Source organism: Astatotilapia calliptera, chromosome 7 (assembly GCF_964374335.1).
Source record: "Astatotilapia calliptera chromosome 7, fAstCal68.1, whole genome shotgun sequence".
NCBI classification, from domain to species: Eukaryota; Metazoa; Chordata; class Actinopteri; order Cichliformes; family Cichlidae; genus Astatotilapia; species Astatotilapia calliptera.
This window is the reverse complement of record NC_137428.1, coordinates 22,595,351-22,616,520: the sequence shown is the minus strand read 5'-3', so window position 1 is coordinate 22,616,520 and position 21,170 is coordinate 22,595,351. Positions and strand designations below refer to the sequence as shown.

Sequence of the window (21,170 nt, the reverse complement as noted above, 5' to 3'; positions counted from 1 at the left end):
AGGGTGTTCGACTCTGACACTGACAATGACAATGAGGATTATCTTTGGTTTTGAAAGTGACAACGAAGGAAAGAAGCTGAGAGTGGATGACGAAGCCATCCTGAGCCTGTTCGTTTCCGACACTGGAGAAGAGGACTTTGGTGGTTTTAGTGCGCAGGAAGATGGTGGTGAATGACTGACTTTTCTTCTTGTTAAAGCCGTGTCTCTGCACCTGAGCCTAAAAGGTAGTCCGAATCTATTTTTCTGGTGTGCTGTAGGTTACTGTTATGTACTACATTTGTTACTCATTTATGAAGCACAGCACATGTGCAAATATGTACCCATAACTTGATTTTCAAAATATTAATAAAAGGGGTGTGTCTCCAAACAGCCATCTCTTTCCTGACAATTCCCTTTGTGCATATTCTCTTACATATGATAAGTCAATATTGAAACACCTGCGGCTTTTGGTCAGGTGCGGCTAATGTATGTACAAAACAGGATTTTCCCCTGATTTTAGCTTGTGCGGCTAATATTCAGGTGCGCTTTGTAGTCCGGGAAATACGGTAGTTTTTTTTTTCCAGCAATGTCACTAAATGTGTTGACTATAAACAATTTCCACATATTCATGGGTAACATATAGTGCTACAATTAATAGGTTTAAATCACAAAATTGAAATAAAGTGATGTGTTAATAATGGAGCACCGAATCAATATGCTACAGAATTTTATTTCACAACTCCTTTCTCACCTCTCCTGAGCAGATGGCTTGTAAAAGAAAAAAAAGCCAACAAGTAATCATATGTGCAGTAAATGGTGCTAGTTATGTTCCTGTGGAGAGACTACAGATGGCATGGTGATAGTCTTGCTTCACAGTGCATGTGCAGTTTTTGACACACCCTTTAAACTACCCCAGTGGGAACTTTTAGCATAGACCATGTCACTACCCATTACAAAGCCAAGTATCCAAACAAAAGACTAGTAAATCAGAGAGGAAGTGACTTTTTTAAGGTATCTGTCTTCCTTTGGTCTTGGTCTGACCTAGCCAGCAAGTTAAGCAAATTATTTTTGGTTAAAGATTAAAAAAACACTTATGTAATATTTGTTTATAGTGGCAGACAAATATCAAATTGTAAAGATAATAAATATTAATCATTTCATTAGTAAGGCAAGGCAAAGCAAGTTTACTTGTATAGCATCTTTCATCCAGAGCAAAAAACCAGACAAATACATTAAAATTCTATAAATGAATAAAAAAAACCCCAAAAAGGTAAAAATGAGAAAAGTAAAAGAAATTTAAAACTATGAATTATGTTTAAGAACAATTCTGTCTTCTTCCTTTTTTTCTGTTTACTTCTTTAAATCCTTAAAGTAATATTTTATATTTAAGGATTTAAATATGGCTGTTACCATAGGATGGACAAATAAAATATTCAAAACATATTCAACAGATTGTATACGAACAAATAATATCTAGCTAAAAATCTGTTTGCAGTAGTCATCTTGTTGCGGTTGTTGCAGTTATCTTGCTGTTGTGTTCTGTAATTTGGGCTGATCAGTATTCACAGTTAACTGGAAGTAGGAAAGATCTCCAATCAGCAGCTACTCATACTGGTTACCTACTTAAAAATGGCAAAATTTTGCTGATTTGCTTTTTCAGGATAGGTTTTTGTGGTGCAACTTCTATGCTATCTTCTATGTCTTCCATCTTCTATGCAGCCTTTAGCTTTCTACAGATATTACCATTAATCAACATGAACTGTGATTAAACCTAGACACAAATGACTTAACAACCTCTTGCCTTAATGAAACAATAGTTTTGCAATCATATATTAAATCAGCATCTAGTAGTATCCACACTCAAAAAAATCTGTTGTTGGATGAACACAATTTAATCATGGCACCCTTTTTGCACACAATTTAACCAAGTACAATAAACCCTTTTCGATCATGTCAAACCAACACATTTAGCATTTGGTGGTTTAATGTAATCAGATTACGTTGGATCAACATACTATACTTACATTGATTTGAAGTGATTTATTTAAGTATGTAGAGTGAAATTTGTTTTAATTCATTCTACACAATTTAAAAAGTTTAGGAAAACAGAATTAAATCTTGTTGTTTCAACAACTACTTTGTTAATCAAGGCAATGATTTCACTCATTTCAACCAAATAATTTCAATTAGATTTGTTTACATTTGTTACACATTTAGAAACCCACTACTTTACAAAAAAAGTCACAATCAGATTATGATAACATTATCTTTATTAACTGGATTTAGTGGACAATATAAAAGCTTACCATTTTTGTACACCTGCAACCATTATGCCACTTCAAAAGGTAAAACGTTAGAATACTTATTTACATAGGTAATATGTTGGAACCAAAGCTTCCACAACTAAAAACAGATGCAAAATTTGCTCAATATATCGACTGCATTTTAAAAAAATTAAACTAAAAGATAAAAATACATCTCCCACTTGGCAAGTTAAAACATGTGACAAAATAGAATTACTATTGTGTGAATTTGGAAAAATAAAATAATTAGAAATAATTTGGGGGCAGTACAACAACAAAACAATCCATAGGTGATGAAAATCTATATTTGTTTGGTGTATCTCATTGAAATAATTATTAGTTTGACCAATTTTTACATTTCTGTATTTATTTTTTTTAATTTTGGTTGCAGTCCTCCACAGCTAGCAATATAGTTTTGCTGTGTTTTAAAACATGCTAGCAAGCAAAATGGAAACAATAATACAGTGAACTTAACAGGTGGCAGTGGTCTTAAACTTTACAGGACCTTGACACATAAACACAACATAGTACTTCTGTCAGTACTTCTGATCCATTTTGAGCCATCTATATAAGGACAAACAAAAATCATCTGCAGTGCTGTATAAAAGGTGAATTGCCCAGAGAGAATCCAAAAACTTAAAAAAATATTTTTTAAATGAAAGAAAAAAATATAAACAACTCAAATATTAACATTATATATTGGAAATCACCATTGCACCAATGAACCATTCAAGACCTATCAGTCATTTTCAAGTGCCCTCACCCCATAAGCTTGTTTTTCAGAAACTGTGCCTTTGAAGACAGCTTTTGTCCATCAAGATTTAAAAGTATCTTCTGGAGGACTTCAAAGGTGCATTTAAGTTGTGGTGGGTAGCTCAGGTTCAAACAGTATATGAGTCCAAACAACAGAGCACATGCTTGTGCAATGTTACCCAAATCAGTGTTAGCCTCCACACCCTCAATCAGGACACCAACGTCCTCTGGGTCATCTTCAGGTTCAGCACCCTCCTTCTGGATGACGTACACCCCCATCACAGTTTGCTCCATGCAGCTTTTTGCCTCGCTGTCCGTATCCTACATGAAAAAATATAAGACAACAAAGTAAAATTTAAGAGATTGTTTAAACAACTGTTTCTATGCTGTTCATAAAATCCAAGTAGTCAAAGTAATAAACAGAAAATTACACCACTAAAGTAGTTGTTAGTAATTACTCCAATACATAAATTATAAAATACACCTCTCATGTCAAAAGAGGTGGCATAATTGACCTCTCACCGGCCCCTCCCCCGAAAGGGCCATTGTCCAATTATACATTATAGCAACCGTTACTGTGTCTGACAAACATTAACCTCAAGCAAGATGGAGAAGCGGTGTGCCCACCGATACGCCGAGAGATTGTGTCTGGAGGAGTTGTGTTCTTTCCATTCACAAAGTCAAAAACAACGTGAATGGATTAAACAGTGTGTATGGCCCCATTCCCAGGTAACTGTACCGAACATTATGAAGCATGTCTGCTTGCACATTCGGGTACCCATTGGTGCGCAGAGGAAACCATTTGTTTGTCGGACGTAGCAAGAGTAACTTAGGGGGACAGGACTCGAGAAAAGGCTAACTCAGCTGCTAAAATAAAACAGGTATAGAAGTGTTAGTACTAAACAGCTCAAAGTTCATAGACATTTCTATTTACAAATACTGATGACCATAGCAATGAAAAAACAACAGGACTTGTTTTAATCCAAGTACAGATTCAAAAGCAATATTGTCTTGATGCATGTTAAATGCATTGTATGTTTGTGTATCAAGTTTAAGTAGGCATAAATTTCTTTCCTTCCAATACCAAATTCCAGAAATTCTTTATTGCAACACTTAATACTGTTTGGTATTCAAGACATCCTTTCCCCAATACCAGGTGTCTTGTTGCTAATCTCAAAATTTTAATTTTAACGATTTGCATTTGAGGCAACGTCACAATTTGTATGAGAATGTTACGGTCAACATGCTGTCACAGTGACTCACCAAGTACTCCTTTATTAACTTCTCATAGTCTTCGTTTAGGTAGATGCACAAAGACTTCAAGATGCATGCTCGTCTGGTATGGATGTTGTCATGCTGGAGAGGAGGAGGAGATAATATGAGCCAAAACCAGGCTGTTTTTCTTAAAGCTATGGTAATAAGTTAACTTGCATAATTATTCTTTAGGTTAGAACCTGGCATGTACCATTTGTTAAGCTGAAACAAAATTGACAACTTCATCTCCAAATAAAAGTTATTTTTGCTGCCTATGACAAAGTCTACTCAATCCTAATACAAACCTTGGAGATGGCAAGCATGAGACCTCTTATTTTCTTTCCACGTGTCCCTCCTTTGGTCAGAAAGATTTCCATTAAGCGTGGCGCGTATTGGTCAAGCTCGGCAAAGAAAGTAGATAGCAGAGGCTTTGTGGTGATTCGCAGAAACTCCTTGTCAATCTGCAATAGAGAACAAATACATTGATTAAAAACTCAACTGTATATTTCACTCACTTCACATCTAAGCTGACTAAAGCTGCTTTTAGAAGACCATGCAGACATCAGTGCTGTCTGTGTAGAACATGAATCAGTCTGTGTCAGATCCTGAATTTGAAATTTCCACTAAAGTCACAAGTAAGAGGCAAGTGGAACCAAGATCTGGGCCATTTGCTTTTTGAAGTTTGCAAAGACTGCTAAATTGCACCAGTGGTAGTTCACTCTTTGCAACATAGTATGCTGTTCTAAACAGATTTTTCAGGTTTATTTTTAGTATATTATTTGCAATTGGTGTTTGTTCTGGGAAAGATATTGCAGACTGAGCAATAATCCATTTCTAATGGGGGCCTTTCTTAAAATTACTGGTCCCAGTAACAAAGGCGCTTGTCGACTCAGGAATCGAGGGAAAACCAACAACACACCCGGCAGAACATTGTTATTTACACGGGTGCACATAAGTGGTCCGCATGTGCGCATTTGCTGTCAAAATAAAAGACGTGCACCAGATAAGAAGTTGCAACGTGCGTTTGCATCCATATAAAAAGCACTGTTTTTGTCCGCTAGAGTGGGATTTTCACGGCACATTCTGCACCACATCTGTGCGTTCATCATTTGTTTGAAGCCAGCTCACCTCCTTCAACCACTTTTCTGAGAATACGCGCTTCTTTTGTGGTTCGGACTCCTTCTGACATTTCTTTGGAGGTGGAGGAACACCAAAGTAATTGCTTAAAGGAGCTTCTTGACATCTTTAAGAGTTCTAAACAAATGTCTGTCCTCCTCCTGAAAATCTTATGTACGCAAACACGCGTTGCAACTTCTTCTCTTGTGCGTGTTTTTTTATTTTGACAGCGAATGCGCACCTGCGGGCCACTTATGTGAAGCCCTGGTTATTTAACTCGTCATATCGCAGCCACAGAAATTATTTTGTCCATGAAACCATAAAGCTGCACTTTCTTTTTGCCTTATAGTCTGATTTGTCATAACTTCTCCGTTTTGTGGTAAGCTTTTCTTTGGCTGTCACTTCTTCACCCTGACCTGTCTTATTTGGCTCAGCAGAACTGAAATATAAATCCTGCTGCTTTTACACACACACTCACATAAGCTCAGCGATTCTCTGCGCGATCAACCTCTCACATGTTTAAGCTGCGGGAGATTTCACTTGTCATGCTTGCATAGTAAGCTAACGATTGATAAGACGATGTCAGAGGAATTGGTGCGCAAATTATCCTCACTCACAGATCAGTGCTGTCGCTCTCTATACACAGTTCGAGCGATTGCAAAGTGAAAGCAAAAAACAAGCGCAAATTCAAACGCGATTTCAATATGTCACATATTGACAGTGGCTCACCGATGCCAATGACATAATTACCCAGCTACATTTCCGAAAGAATGCAAAAGCATTGACATATATTTTTCCTTCCTACAAAAGCTGGACGGGCAGGGCAGAGATAGATTTTGGTAGCCCGACTGGAAAAATCGCTAGCCCCGGGACGTTGGGCTAGCGATTTTGCGAGCCCTGTACAGCGTTTCAATAATTTGTACCTACTACTCTCCCTGATGGAACAACGCTTGCACTGCCACATACAAGTCACTGAAAGAAAAAAAGAAAAGCAGTTTTAAGGATGGTTTTATTGGCACCTTTTTTTCCACTTTGATTAAATCATAAAACTATCATAATAAATATATGATGGTAAAAGGCTTACCATGTATTAAAGAGGAGGCACAAACAATCAGAAAAAGGGGTCAGCTTTCTTTGTGGTGTTACTATGGTAAAGAAAACAGACAATTATTTTATAAAAATTCCAGTGGATTTTTTTTTACTTTGTTGCAAATGTATAAAAAAAAATACAAATACATATAAATACCTCTTGCAATATAAAATTCACAGATAAATATCCAATCTGTTGCCAAATGTAATAGCAGTGTTTCACACTATGCAATAAAGATGCTGGTAGTTGCGGTAAAGGTCCGACAGGCAATTTTCATAACTATCCGCCATTGCCTTTTCCTCTGACCTCGTGTTTATGCTCTTTTTCCCATGCACTAGCGATCAAGTCAATTCGAAGGATGCAGCCCCTGAATTTGGACACAGCTAATATTTAGCAACTCGCGCATGCTAGTTTAACTTGCATTACTGTAAGAGGCCGAATGCTTAAAATAAAAGGAGAGAGAAAGAAAGAAAGAAAAAATGCAAATGATAATAAAAAAAGTGAACAAAGACCATGTCTTGCAATAACCGTCATTTAAAACCAAAGTGAATGCTAACAGAGCTAGGTAAAAGTTCAATGAGACAACCATACTAGCTTTAGCTAACTTCATTTACTTTGAAAGTGAATTACAAACGTGTTAAATATTGAATTAAACATATCAATAACCGCTAAAAACACTATAAGACTAACTGCAAAAACAGGTAAAAAAAAGAAAAAAAAAGAAAAACAATGAAGTGGAAATGCTAATAATAGTATAAATATACCCAGAGCGGATTAGAAATCAGGTATTAGACACCGTCTAATACCAGATTTTCACTGCATTTGCTCCACTCCCGCTGTCTAATGACAACTTACACATTTGGAATTAAAAACATTGTTAAACAATTAACGGACAGAACAACTTCGTTTGACTAAGATATTTTGAGTTATTTATTACTTACCTGTATTGTGGAAGATTCCGCAGAGGGAAATGGCAGTTCACTGAACACATAACTTTCTCCGCGTTCCCGCCTCTTCACTTCTGGGAAGTTTGAGCATGCGCACTAGGCATCGGTTTTAGAGTTGTTGATTTAAAATAATTACATTTAATTGAACTGAAGAATGCAAATCTAGTTCATTAAAGTTTTTGTTATTTTATGTTAAACCAACAACTGATAATGATTTAAAAACCTAAACTCAATATGTTCATGTTAAATAGACAAATGTCTATTGAATTAATCAAACAACTGCCTTAGTTGACTTTTTTGAGTGCATTTACATTCATACTAAATGAGGCATAGCTTTAGTAGTGAAGTTGCACTTACATTAGCTGATTAGCATCAGTTGTTTCATTCATGCTTTATAATCACTGACTCATTCTTTAGCTGCTTGCCTAAATCTAGCATTTCTGTTTATGCATTGTGACCATCCTAACTGGATTTCTGATCTATTCTTGCTCTACCACTCCATTACATAGGCCCTTATACATTCCACAATACTGTGGTATTTCTTAGAAACTGTTCACTAATATTTCACTGATATTGCTTCAGAAATGTCCATTGTCCATGTTAGATTTTACAGGTATTAAAGTGGGTTTTGGTAGGTAGGAGGACCCTTAGATTTGGGTGTAGAAGTGCAAAGTAGGGAAAAGAATCCCTTTGAAATGAGTCAGAATCATTTGTATCTCTGTGTGCAGGCTATGGTCACCTAACCTTTGCATCTGAAATGAGTTAGGACATTACAAGTAATCTTTAAGTATAGAACATGCAAGTATATGTTTCTACTGTAAAATCAGTGTGACAATTGCTTTAAAGTGTCTTTGGGATGGCTTTAAACTTTGGTTTATTTTTACACATAAATATCTTTTGTGTCTTCATTAGAAAAGGGATTTTTGTTGGTGTGTACACTCTTAGAAAGGATGTGTTAAAAAATGACACAAAAATGTGTTGTTACACTATTAACACATTTTGTGTGAATTTTAACATAACATGTGTAAGAAAATGTGTAAACATTGAAAAAATGTGTAAAAAGCTTAACACACTTGATGTGTTGCACAGTTTAGCACATTTTGTGTGTTATTTTCAGAATCTAACAACAGGACCTAAAATTAGCAGCTCAGTTATTTGATGTTAGCCCTGTGTTTAGTGAAATAAATTGTAATGTATTATAACAATATTAACTGAATAAATAAAATGTTTAGTTATTGTTTGTTTTCCATAACCCTTTCCTCATTACTTTCAACAAATAAAACATTTTATAATGTAATGTGGAGCAAGGTGTGTATGGTGTACTAAAATTCTGAAAGAAGATACATTTTTTTTATTTCTCAATATGTATGGCATACCAATTGATGGCCATGGCTATACTATAACCATAAGTATCCACACAGAACAGGCTTAATTTTGACTGTAAAATGTGAACTAGGGCAATACAATTGAAGTAAAAGTAGGAAATTAAATGAGTAAGAATCCACATGCTGAAAATTGAAACAAATTCTGCCCAGCAACATGACATACCAGCGGCGGGAAGGGGGCGCTATCTTTTCGCGCCACTGAGACAAAGGAGACAAAGATGGAGGTTACGTTGCCTACTATGTTGTCAGACCTTACAGTAAATATAATTTACCAGTTTATCTTAATGTACTGAAAATATGTCGGGTTTCTGGAAGAATGTGAAACTTTGAATTTATATAAAATATAGGAGTTTTGAGTTTAAGCGCTGTTAATTACTGCTTAACTATACCTAGCTAACCTTAATGTAACAGTCTTGCTAACATATCCTACTCTTAATTTTAGTACTAGTTCTTGGCTTTAGTGCCATACTTCATTAGAGTTAATGTGTTTTTTGTAGTAATTTTATGTATTACTTTACTCATGTATTTATCTATTTACTTTATTTATGTATTAGAGTAATTGCTCTTAGAACCAGTGTGGTAGTTGGCTAGTGGCTCCGACAGGCATTCTGGTGTCTATGAGCAACGCCAGAGTCAGCACCTAACATTTGCAGTGTTGTGTAAAATGACAATATTGTTGTTAGCTCTGAATATAGCAAATGTAGTTATCACCGCGACCATTCGTTTGCTAGCACAGAATAGGAATTTAAGACTGAGTAACTTTAGTTTGATGTCACCTAGGTCAAAGCCAAGCTCAGCACGTGGGCTGTGTGCTTGATAGGTTGCTAAAGTATAACACTGATTTCATGGAATATTTTGATGTTGACAATGAGGTAGACGTTAAGGACTTTGATAGATTCCATATCTTCCTGTCAGCCAGAGGGCCACCGATGGAAACCTCTCTTAGGGAGATTAGACAAAATCAGGTACACTTTGCATTTCTTCAGTTTCCCAAGTCATAAAATGTGTTTTAACAGTTGTCTGTGAAGGTTCTCAGTCATCCACTGTGAGCGACCATCTTTGAACAGAGGCGGGGGTTTACGACACCAACTCTCTGCCATCTATAATCCAGTTTTGAGATCCCTTCCCAGACGCCTTAACGCCCACTCACATCCTAGGCCATCTGACCTCAGGAATTCGCATGATAAGGTGGGGCCAGGTTTCACAATGAACACACCCGAAACTCTGGCTGATTGGGACCCACACCCAGTTTCACACCTTGGCTCAGGCGATTAGAGGATCATCAGGGGGTCCTTTTGTCCCTCTGTGGGGGGAAACTCCCACTTTATATCTGGGACTCTCCACCATTTGACCTTAGAACTGAAGAAGCTTCTCAGATGAGAGGTGAAACGTCTTCAAGCAACTTAAAGAAGTCCAGACGCTTTTCTTTGCAAGCTCCTTTGACTGTTTTAACAGTTATTAACTATTAGTCAGGATCAGATTTATTCACCAAGTAGCAACTAGAAGATAAAATCAATTTAATTATTATTCAGAATTTCTTTTAGTCATTGCGTTATAATCACGGTAATTAAGAAACCGCCTTCTTCTGCTGCAGCTTTTTGAGTAAACTCATGCTTCTATGCTCTGTGGAAATTTGCTGTCATGACTTTGAAGATTATTGCAGAGAGGTAAAGTGTCTGGTGTTGCCTTTATACAGTCTACCATTACCACAGAAGAACAAAGTCAACCCCTGAAGTCACTACTCAAGAGGAAAGCCCCACAGATTCTTAAGGAGTATGAAACTACAGGTACCCTGTCAGTGCCATCGAGGAAGCTTCTTGTGAAGACTTGCATTGGGGATTTGGTGGAGAGGTGTGGTTAGTAAGTATAGCACCTTACTGCACTTTGTTAAAATTTTGCAATGAATGTTTTTCTTTAAAAATGTTGAAGTGCACAGGAGTTAAAAAAAGGTTACCTTTATTTTCCAGTTACCCTCTTAGTGCAGAGAAGTTGACTGTAACAAAAAGCATCATCACCACTTTTCATCCCTGAGTGTCCGAGTGGCAGGACAGGGGGAAGGATTTGTAAGTAAATTTAGCATTTTAATAATGTAAATTCCACTACATACTTGCACTTGTTCCCACTTACTGTGTATCTTTTAACCTTTATCTCATTATTTATTAGAGCTTTTTTTTTCTCAGTTAAAATTGCTCAGCTGTTACCCATATACCTCTGTCCTTTCTTCCTTAGGAGCATTATTATGATCCAGTCTCTCATTGTGGATTCCTAGAGACTAAACTGCGCAACCTTAGACGGAATCTCGACCAGGGGCAGAGACGTTATAAGAAGCGAAAAGTGACCAATGACTGTGGTGAAGACAAGAAGCTCAGGCAAGAGGATGGGAATACCAGCAGCACAGATGAGTGGGTCACCCTGATCAAAAGATTGCGGCCCTCAGCTGAGAACCTTCCAACTATCATGTCAGGCATGGAGGAAACATACACCAGTCGCAGAGCCTGGATTAGCAAGGACTCCCCCACTGCTGCTGAAATATTCAGAGAGTACCCACGGTCTTTGGACATGCCAAGTCTGGTAAGTTGCTTGGTTCCCTGGTAATGGTTTATGTACTTCTTCTCCACTCAGTTGTGTATTGCATACAAAGTATGTAACAGGAGTGGATACATTTGGAGGTATGTTTATGAGCTCCTAGTGAATATTTTGAAAGTTTTATAATTTCAGAGTTGGATCTTTATTTACTGGGCTTTTATTACAATGAGCATCACGTTTCAGATGATCCAAAATCTTAGTCGTGCCACCAAATGACTATCTAATAGTAGGGACATCAAATGACAATGCAGAAGGTGCTGCTCGTGGAAGTGAAAAAACGACAAAAAGATCACCTAAATTTGTACGAAACTCTGCTTTCAGCAGCACTATTTTCAGCAAAAAAGCTCTACAGGACAAACCGCAGACAGACAAAATAAGAAATTGGCTGCTAGAAAGTTGAACATCAGCTAAAAAGTCCTAATTTTTTTCTCAGGGTCTGATGGGACCCAAATCATAGCTAAAATTAAGGAATAATAGACTTGTATTCAAATACCACTCCAAGTAAATTGTTATGTTTCACTGTGTAGGTAAGCTTGATGTGGAAGTGGGTAACAGAAATGTGATACTGTAAGGTTTGATTTTAGCCATACAGCTACCAAATGGGCAGCATGTACTTTTAATTTCATGTATTTAATGCTTAATTTTAAACTTAAACACTTTTTTTCTCTCCATTAGCTGGACTTGGAGTTTGGCAAGCTTACAGGAGGAAAGGTGGACCTCTTTTTACGAAAATGGGAAGCCAGTATCATTCCGAAACTCAAATCAGTAGCTGCCCTGGAAACAAGAATGTCCTCTCTGTTGAAGGATTTTGAAGAGAAGACTGAAGGTATTTTTCCATCCCTCCGCCTCACGTTTACTATTGGAAAGTAAGAAAAAAAGGATGATCAAATTAATAGTTCTGTTTACTTTAGATGACAAGTAAGTGGATGTTAAAGGCTGAATAGAAAAACTATACAAGAAGGGGTTATATTTTTAAATTTTGTTGTTCTTTTTCAAAGAAATTGTTAGATGCCACCCTTTGGTAAATGGATTGAAATATGTCTATGTTTACTGATGGTGGAGAATGAGGTCTATGGAGATGGTTGTAAGGAGTAGGGCTGGGTATCGTCACTGATTTCTAGAATCGATTCAATTCCGATTCACAAGGTCCCGAATCGATTCGATCCACGATTCGATTTAATTCGATTCGATTCGATTTAAATCTGGGAAATTTTGACAGTCAGAGATATAATTCAGTTCAGGACATTTACATATTTTTGTATCTATAAAAAGGAAGCTGACACTCTCAAGACTTTATCCAAGGTGTGAGCATCACAGCAGATGCCTTTGTGTCAAAGTAGCTGAAGATAAAACACAGAAAAACATGTAGGTGATTTTCCTGGCCTGGGATTTTATAAAAATATTCTGCAGTACATCAAAAACGAAAGAAAACCATTAATTAATCAACATTACCTCTGACGTTACAGCGGTTTTATTAGAGACATGGCTAAGCATTTTGCATTTTGAATAATTTTAAAAAGTTTCAATTTGTTCAGTATTGAACAGTAGAAATGAGGTTTTCTTTTCGGAAGAATGTAAAAGGGGAAAAAACAGTGGCCGACAGCGCTGTAAGCAACAGTAGACTTGTGTAACAAGCAAGCGAATAATGAAGAAAGCGAAACTGTTCGAGAGGGGGGGGGGGGGGGGGGGGGGAGGGGGGGAGGGAGAGAGGGAGAGAGAGAGAGCTGCGCATCGCAATGGAAGCAAAACAGTAAAAGAGTGAATTCATGACGATGTTTATGTGAAGCGTTTGGATCTTCTTTTGCTGCTGATTCGGTCAATATTGTTTGGAGAGAGATCAAACTAACAGCTTTAGAATCAGCGCATAAAGGGCGTGAACACAAAGCGCGGACCCGGATCAGCGAGCTGTCGGCTTTCAGCCCCGACTGTGAGAAAGGCGACATCTAACTGATTCTGATCCGCGGGTCGCGCTGTGTGTTTAAGTCTATGTGCAGAATCCCTGTACCTGCTCTCATTTACTGTTTGGTGGTTCTTGAAATTTTGTGAGATGTCACCAGAGATTCTGGCATTTCGGACAAAATAAATTTATATTAAAAAATCGATTCAGGATTTTAATGAATCGATTTTACGTTATCCAAGCCAGAATCGATTTTAATCGATGAATCGATTATAAAAACCCACCCCTAGTAAGGAGAATTTAAATTATGTGGCCTTGGGCAACCTTATTAGCTGCACATATAAGCCAAATGAGGTGCCTTAAGCCTCTGCATTTCTGATTTCATCTATTCACAAAAGAAAAAGTCATTTTTGATGTACATCTCATAATTCATTAAATAACACATTTCTGTATTTTGAATAATTTTACATCTTGCTTTTCTTTGTTAGATGAGGCTTGTTACACTGCCCTTGTGGTGTTAACACACCTACTCCCACCAGTTGGTGCCAGTCGTTGCAGCCTTAAATCAGCTATAACGCACTTGGTTGATTTTGATTATTCAGTACAATTCTCATGGTATTTACCTGAGGAAAGCATTTGTCAACACCTGACTGAATACTTCTCTAAAAATCTATCTTTATCTTCCCCATCTCCAAGCCTGGAACAAGTATTGCATCGCTTTGCAGTGATCCTGAAGCATCATCCACAACACACCAACCCCAGCTGATATGCATCGGTGATCTAAAGAGTGCAACCAGGCAGTACATCATTGTTGCTAAGAATGACAAAGTAACCATTCCTCTGAATGATGGCCTGACGTGTGGTGTGGATAAGCTTTTCAAACTGTACTGTGTATGTAACTTGTCCTATCCAGCACTGCTTGGCTCCGTCTTCACCTTCTTTGAGTTTGTCTATGACCTGCCGCTGTCCACCCAAAGGAAAACCAAAGTACTGGAGCTGATTGCACAGATTAAAGCATGCAAGTAAAATGTTCACCTGTCCAAAATGTAGAGAGTCTCTGTTCACAGAGGTGAGAAACCTCATTTGGCATCTTCGTCAAATACACTGCTTATCAGATGGACAAAACTTGAAAATTATATGTAGCCAAGATGGCTGCCCAAGGACGTATTATAACTTAAATTCATTTTCAAAGCACCTGCATAGATCTCATTCTACTTCATCTTCAATGGATGCTGACTCAGTTCAACCTTCTTACCAAGGAGAGACATCAAACAGTTCAGTTGAAACTGATGATCTAGTTCCTGATGTTTTGGAGATACCCAGTGATGTATGCATCATCAAATATTACTTTAACAGATGTTACAAGAAGTGTAAACTGTACAAAGGAGTTGCTTGAGAAAACTGTAGACTGTTTGCAACAGTCAACTGCTGCTTTGTTGAGTAGCTTGGATGTACCACAAGACAGTGAGGCTGTTCAAGCATTAATGAAGGAGTTTGAAAGTGCTAAAAACATATTTGAAGATGTAGACACGAAATATAAAATGAACAAATACTTCACTGAGAAGTCTTCCCTTGTTAAACCACAGGAAATATTTCTGGGTCACAGCTCAGATACTGTAAGAAAAGATGGTCAGATGAAACAGGTTTTGGCAGCAGATACATGCCAGTATGTATCAGTCATTGAAACGCTCAAGTTTTTATTCCAACATGAGGACATTCAGGACTTCTTTGTTCAGAATAAGAAGAACACTGATGCCAAAATGCGTGATTACTGTGATGGCTCTCACTTTTCCTCACACCCATTGTTTAAAATGTACCCTGATGCTCTTCAAATACAACTTTACTTTGATGACTTTGAAATGTCAAGGATGCATACAGCTCCTCCTCCCTCCCCCCACTTGGTAGGTCAGATCATAACCTGATTCACCTCACCCCCTGCTATGTGCCAATTGTGAGGAGGGAACCTGTGACCACGATGAGCGTTAGGAGGTGGTCAGAGGAGGCCTTAGCGGAACTACAGGGCTGTTTTGAGGTGACCAACTGGGAAACACTCTGTGAGCCTCACGCCGAGGACATCAATGGGCTTACCGAGTGTATCACAGACTACATAACTTTCTGCACCGACTCCATTGTTCCAGCTCAGACTGTTCATTGTTACCCAAATAAGAAGCCGTGGGTGACTAAGGATATCAAAGCCCTCCTCAACAACAAGAAGAGGGCTTTCAGAGGGGGCAATAAAGAGGAGGTGAGGAAGGTCCAGGTGTTACTAAAGGACAAGATCAGAGAGGCTAAGGACAATTACAGGAGGAAGCTGGAGTGGAAACTCCAGCAGAACAGCATGAGAGAGGTGTGGAGGGACATGAAGGAAGACCATCACTGGATTCAGGCCAACCAACAGCAGGGGAGCTGAGGGAGGTGAGAATAGAGCTAACGAGTTGAATTTGTTTTTCAATAGATTCGACACCACAGTGTCTGCTCCCACCCCCACAACCTCACCTGTAGTCAGCCTGGAATCCAGAGCCACACCACTGTGCCAGCCTCTCTCTTCACATGGTGCTGTTGCCTCCTGTGAGATTCATGACACCCCTCCCCCACCCATCACCTTCACTCAATACCAGGTTGAGATGGTTGAGGTTGAGGTTCAGGTTGAGATGCAAATGAGGAGACTTCACTCAGGCAGTCTACTGGACCAGACGGAGTGAGTCCCCTCGTCCTCAAGACCTGTGCCCCCCAGCTGTGTGGAGTCTTTCATAAACTGTTTATGCTGAGTCTGAGTCTGCAGAGGGTACCAGTGATGTGGAAGACATCATGCCTCGTCCCTGTACCAAAGACGCCACGTCCCAGTGGCCCCCAGGATTACAGGCCCGTGGCACTGACCTCCCACATCATGAAGACCCTGGAAAGGCTCATCCTGGACCAGCTGCGACCCATAGTAAGACCACATCTGGATCCCCTTCAGTTCGCTTATCAGCCTCGTCTCGGAACTGAGGACGCCATCATCTACCTGCTCAATCGTGTCTACACCCATCTGGATCAGCCGGCGAGCACTGTGAGGGTCATGTTTTTTGACTTTTCTAGTGCTTTCAATACCATCAGGCTGACCTTCCTGGGTGATAAGTTAGCAGCGATGCAGGTGGATGCTTCTCTGGTGTCCTGGATTGTTGATTACCTGACAGGAAGACCACAATATGTACGTCTCCCACATTGTGTGTCTGACAAAGTAATCAGCTCAGGATTTTCTACGAGTCTGTTGTGGCCAGTGCGATCCTCTATGCTGTTGCATGCTGGGGGAGCAGATGCCAACAGACAATAAACTAATCCGTAAGGCCAGTAATGTTGTGGGGATGGAGTTGGACTTCCTCAAGGTGGTGTCGGAGAGGCGGATGTTGTCCAAAATAAAGACAATGTTGGATAACACCTCCCACCCACTCCATGACATGCTGGTCAGTCACAGGAGCATGTTCAGTGAGAGACTGAGAGTACCGAAAAGCACCACTGAACGACACAGGAAATCTTTCCTGCCTGTGGCCATCTCCCTGTACAACGCATCCACTTAACACACTGTTTCCTGCTACAACTACACGTTTCTTTTTCAGCTATTTATTAATAAGTGACTATATATATATATATAGTCACTTATGTATGTATATGGGTTAGCCAACTAACAGAGTTGCAGAAAGGTGCAGCAAAGAAGGTGCATAAGAAATACAGCAAACTGTCCATACCTGAGGCCTTGGAAACTGCCAAACAAAGACTCACAGCCTTGGCCAGCCGCTTGAGGAGGTACACCAGAGAGATAGAAGGCAGGAGAATAAACCAGCTGTTCTCCACAGAACCAGCAAAGGTGTACTCTCAGTGGCAAGGGAACAATAAGAGAACAGCACCACCAAGGCTGGAGACAGAGCAATACTGGAAGAGCATATGGGAGAAGGACGCAACCCATAACGGCAATGCTCAGTGGCTAGTGGATCTGAGGGCAGACCATAGCGACCTCCCTGAACAGGGTCCAGTAACCATCACAGTGGCAGATATCCAAGAAAGGGTCTCCAGTATGAAGAGTTGGACAGCACCAGGGCCCGACATGGTTCACGCCTACTGGCTGAAGAAGCTGACTGCACTCCACGAGCGTCTGGCAGCACAAATGAACCAGCTGCTAGTTAACGAGAGACACCCGGAATGGCTAACTGAAGGTCGAACGGTCCTGATCCCCAAGGACCCCAAGAAGGGACCGGTCCCCTCCAACTACCGACCAATAACCTGCCTCAGTACTACATGGAAGCTCCTGTCAGGCATCATATCGGCTAAGATGAACAGGCACATGGGTCAATACATGAGTGGGGCACAGAAAGGGATTGGCAAGAATACCAGAGGCGCAAAACACCAGCTACTGGTAGACAGAACAGTCAGCCAAGACTGCAAGACCAGACTGACCAACCTGTGCACTGCCTGGATTGATTACAAGAAGGCCTATGACTCAATGCCCCACAGCTGGATACTGGAATGCTTAGAATTGTACAAGATCAACAGGACCCTAAGAGCCTTCATCAGGAACTCAATGGGGATGTGGCGTACAACACTAGAGGCCAACTCCAAGCCCATAGCACAAGTCACCATCAAGTGCGGGATCTACCAAGGAGATGCTCTGTCCCACTGCTGTTCTGCATAGGCCTGAACCCCCTCAGTGAGATCATTAACAAGACTGGCTACGGATACCGACTACGGAATGGAGCAGTTGTCAGCCACCTCCTGTACATGGATGACATCAAGCTGTATGCCAAGAGTGAACGAGACATTGATTCACTGATCCACACACCAAGGATATACAGCAATGACATCGGGATGTCGTTCGGGCTGGAGAAGTGTAGTCGAATGGTAACAAAGAGAGGGAAGGTAGTCAGAACTGAGGGGATTGAACTACCAGAAGGCAACATTGCAGACATAGAGGACAGTTACAAGTACCTGGGATTTCCCACAGGCAAATGGGAACCATGAAGAGGCCGCTAGAAAGGCTGCAACCACCAAGTACCTGCAGAGGGTCAGGCAAGTCCTGAGGAGTCAGCTGAATGGTAAGAACAAGATCCGGGCCATCAACACCTACGCCCTGCCCCAACTGACCGAGTGCTCAGTGAATACCTCAGGCAGCAGAAACCCAAGAAAGAGGAGGGAGACGAGGAACCATCATGGAAGGACAGGGCCCTGCACGGTATGTACCACCGGCAGATAGAGGAGGTGGCTGATATCCAGAAATCCTACCAGTGGCTGGACAAAGCTGGACTGAAAGACAGCACAAAGGCACTAATCATGGCAGCACAAGAACAAGCTCTGAGTACAAGATCCATAGAGGCTGGGGTCTATCACACCAGGCAAGACCCCAGGTGCAAGCTGTGTAAAGATGCCCCAGAGACAATCCAGCACATAACAGCAGGGTGCAAGATGCTAGCAGGCAAGGCATACATGGAACGCCATAACCAAGTGGCCGGCATAGTGTACAGGAACACCTGTGCCGAGTATAACCTGGAAGTCCTGAGGTCAAAATGGGAGATGCCCCCAAGGGTGGTGGAGAATGACCGAGCTAAGATCCTGTTGGACTTCCAGATACAGACAGACAAAATGGTGGTGGCTAACCAACCGGACATAGTGGTGGTAGAAAAACAGAAGAAGACGGCCGTAGTGATCGATGTAGCGGTTCCGAATGACAGCAATATCAGGAAGAAGGAACACGAGAAGCTGGAGAAATACCAAGGGCTCAGAGAAGAACTCGAGAGGATGTGAAGGGTGAAGGTAACAGTGGTCCCCGTGGTAATCAGAGCACTAGGTGCGGTGACTCCAAAGCTAGGCGAGTGGCTCCAGCAGATCCCGGGAACAACATCGGAGATCTCTGTCCAGAAGAGCGCAGTCCTGGGAAAAGCTAAGATACTGCGCAGGACCCTCAAGCTCCCAGGCCTCTGGTAGAGGACCCGAGCTTGAAGGATAAACCGCCCGCAGGGGCGTGCTGGGTGTTTTATATATATATATATATATATATATATATATATATATATATATATATATATATATATACAAATATATATGTGTGTGTGTGTGTGTGTATATTGTACTATTCTTAGTTAGCGTATTGTCTGTCTTGTTAATATTTGTTTATAATGGAGCACTGTAACAAAGAAATACCCCAGGGATCAATAAAGTATTCTGATTCTGATTATTTAATTAATTTTTTGTTAAATCCTCAAGTAAAAGTACAGGATTGAATGAATCTAACTGTCAGAAGCTTAAACTCAAATTCAACTACGTTACACTTGATGTAATTTGACTACTACCCTGAACACCATAGACACTGTGTACCAGTCCAACATAGTGCATTACTGTAAATTCACCACAGAAAGGCCCGCTATTTATCCTGCACTAAACCACATTTTAGTAATTTTTTCATGCAACCATTTAATATTGAAAAATTTGTGTACCTCAGTTTGTTTTGCATATGTGATTTTAAAAAAATCTTTTAATTTCCAGTTTAACAAATGCCACTGAAATGTCCTTACCTTTAAATATTACTTCTCTTCTTCCTCCCCTTTCAAGTCTTTCTTACATCTTTCTCCATCTCCGAGTGGCACTATCACTCATTCTCATCTCTCCTTGGGAAATGCAGCAGCTGGACTGCTAACAGACACAATGTGTGACAAATTGCACAGAAACAGTTTGTGTGTTTATTGATATTTGTTGAGTTGTTAAAAGCATTCCATTTGAAATTACCTGCCAGAACACTTTATTCCCTTTAAGCTCTCTCCTCCTTGGTAGTGCTAGCTAGATGCTGAAGTACCACGACCACAACTTCAGGACTTCTGCACATGTTCCACCATACTTTAACCCCTCAGTATAGCACTACAAATAATACATAAATTATATGTACCGTATTTGCTCCTTTCATCCCTTTTTTATGCAACAAGTCCTGGTGATGGAAGATACAGGACTTGTTTTTGTGTTTTTGCTCGTTCTCATTTGCTATGTAAATGTATTCTACTGAAACAGGGCCTATAAGTTATGATTAAATTGACATTACTGTACTTTTTGTTCAATGTGTCTAGGTCAATACAGTGAATCCATCTAATAATTCAGTAGAATATTGGACAAAAAGAACATTCAGAGAGGTTAAAGCAAGGACCGCTGCGTGGCAAAAATACAGCATATTGACTCAGGCACTTTCTAATAAATGATATTGAACTGCCACACATTGCGCCACCTCAGGATGTTCTGCAGAGGACAATATGAGTTCAGTATTTTCAGTATGATATTGAACAGTTCTTATTTAGCTCTTTTGAGAGCGTAAGACTGGAAAAAGAAGTGACACTATTCAAATAATAATAATCCCCTTTTCATGGCACAGTGACCAGTACATATTTCCTTAATGACAAGTTTGACATAATGTCACAGCTTTGCAGCAGAGAATTCCAATAGTTTCCTCTTTCAGTACACTCCATATCTGTCAGACCACACAGGATCACCGTGCCTCTGGCTAAATGGCCTGTTTGGACAGTTTTTATTTCTTTATTTTTATCTTGTCTGTTTTCTTATTCTTTGCATGTTTTTACAACAGGGATATCTGGCAGTTGGAAGGTCAAGGCTGAAAAGGTTACAAAGCTTTTGTTGATATCCCCTCAATATCTGAAGAAGTCAAATTATTATTCATTTTTAGAAGGCATTTTCAAGGCATGTTAAGGCTTCCTTCATCTTGCACTGTATCTTATACTTGCAATTTGAGTCTGTTTTACTCATGTTTTTAAACACTATCTTATCTGTCTTTTCCAATATCTTTATTTTTTTATACTAACAATGGTCTTGAAAGGACTACTTCCACGGGTAGTG

General features: G+C 39.8%; 1 protein-coding gene and 1 long non-coding RNA gene across 4 annotated transcripts; one reads left to right on the top strand and one right to left on the bottom strand.

The window, feature by feature from the left end:
- Positions 1-2,201: 2,201 nt before the first annotated feature.
- LOC145430007 (uncharacterized) lies at positions 2,202-7,720 on the bottom strand. 3 transcript variants are annotated; one of them, XM_080304250.1, is made up of 6 exons: positions 7,437-7,720; positions 6,490-6,550; positions 6,333-6,377; positions 4,595-4,750; positions 4,299-4,391; positions 2,202-3,356 (listed from the first exon to the last, which is right to left on the bottom strand). In XM_080304250.1, exons 4-6 carry the CDS (start codon positions 4,664-4,666, stop codon positions 3,042-3,044), a joined length of 480 nt encoding a protein of 159 aa, XP_080160376.1. In that variant the 5' UTR covers positions 4,667-4,750; positions 6,333-6,377; positions 6,490-6,550; positions 7,437-7,720; the 3' UTR covers positions 2,202-3,041. The 3 variants fall into 3 exon arrangements, with proteins under 3 accessions (XP_080160376.1, XP_080160374.1, XP_080160375.1); XM_080304248.1 differs by having other exon boundaries at positions 2,205-3,356; positions 6,329-6,377; positions 7,437-7,719; XM_080304249.1 differs by having other exon boundaries at positions 2,205-3,356; positions 6,329-6,550; positions 7,437-7,719.
- A 1,863-nt stretch (positions 7,721-9,583) lies between these two features.
- Positions 9,584-12,251, top strand: LOC145429860 (uncharacterized). Its single transcript, XR_013910192.1, has 5 exons — positions 9,584-9,792; positions 10,524-10,687; positions 10,795-10,890; positions 11,057-11,398; positions 12,089-12,251. It is a non-coding gene; the product is annotated as an uncharacterized LOC145429860 (long non-coding RNA).
- The last annotated feature ends 8,919 nt before the right edge of the window (positions 12,252-21,170 follow it).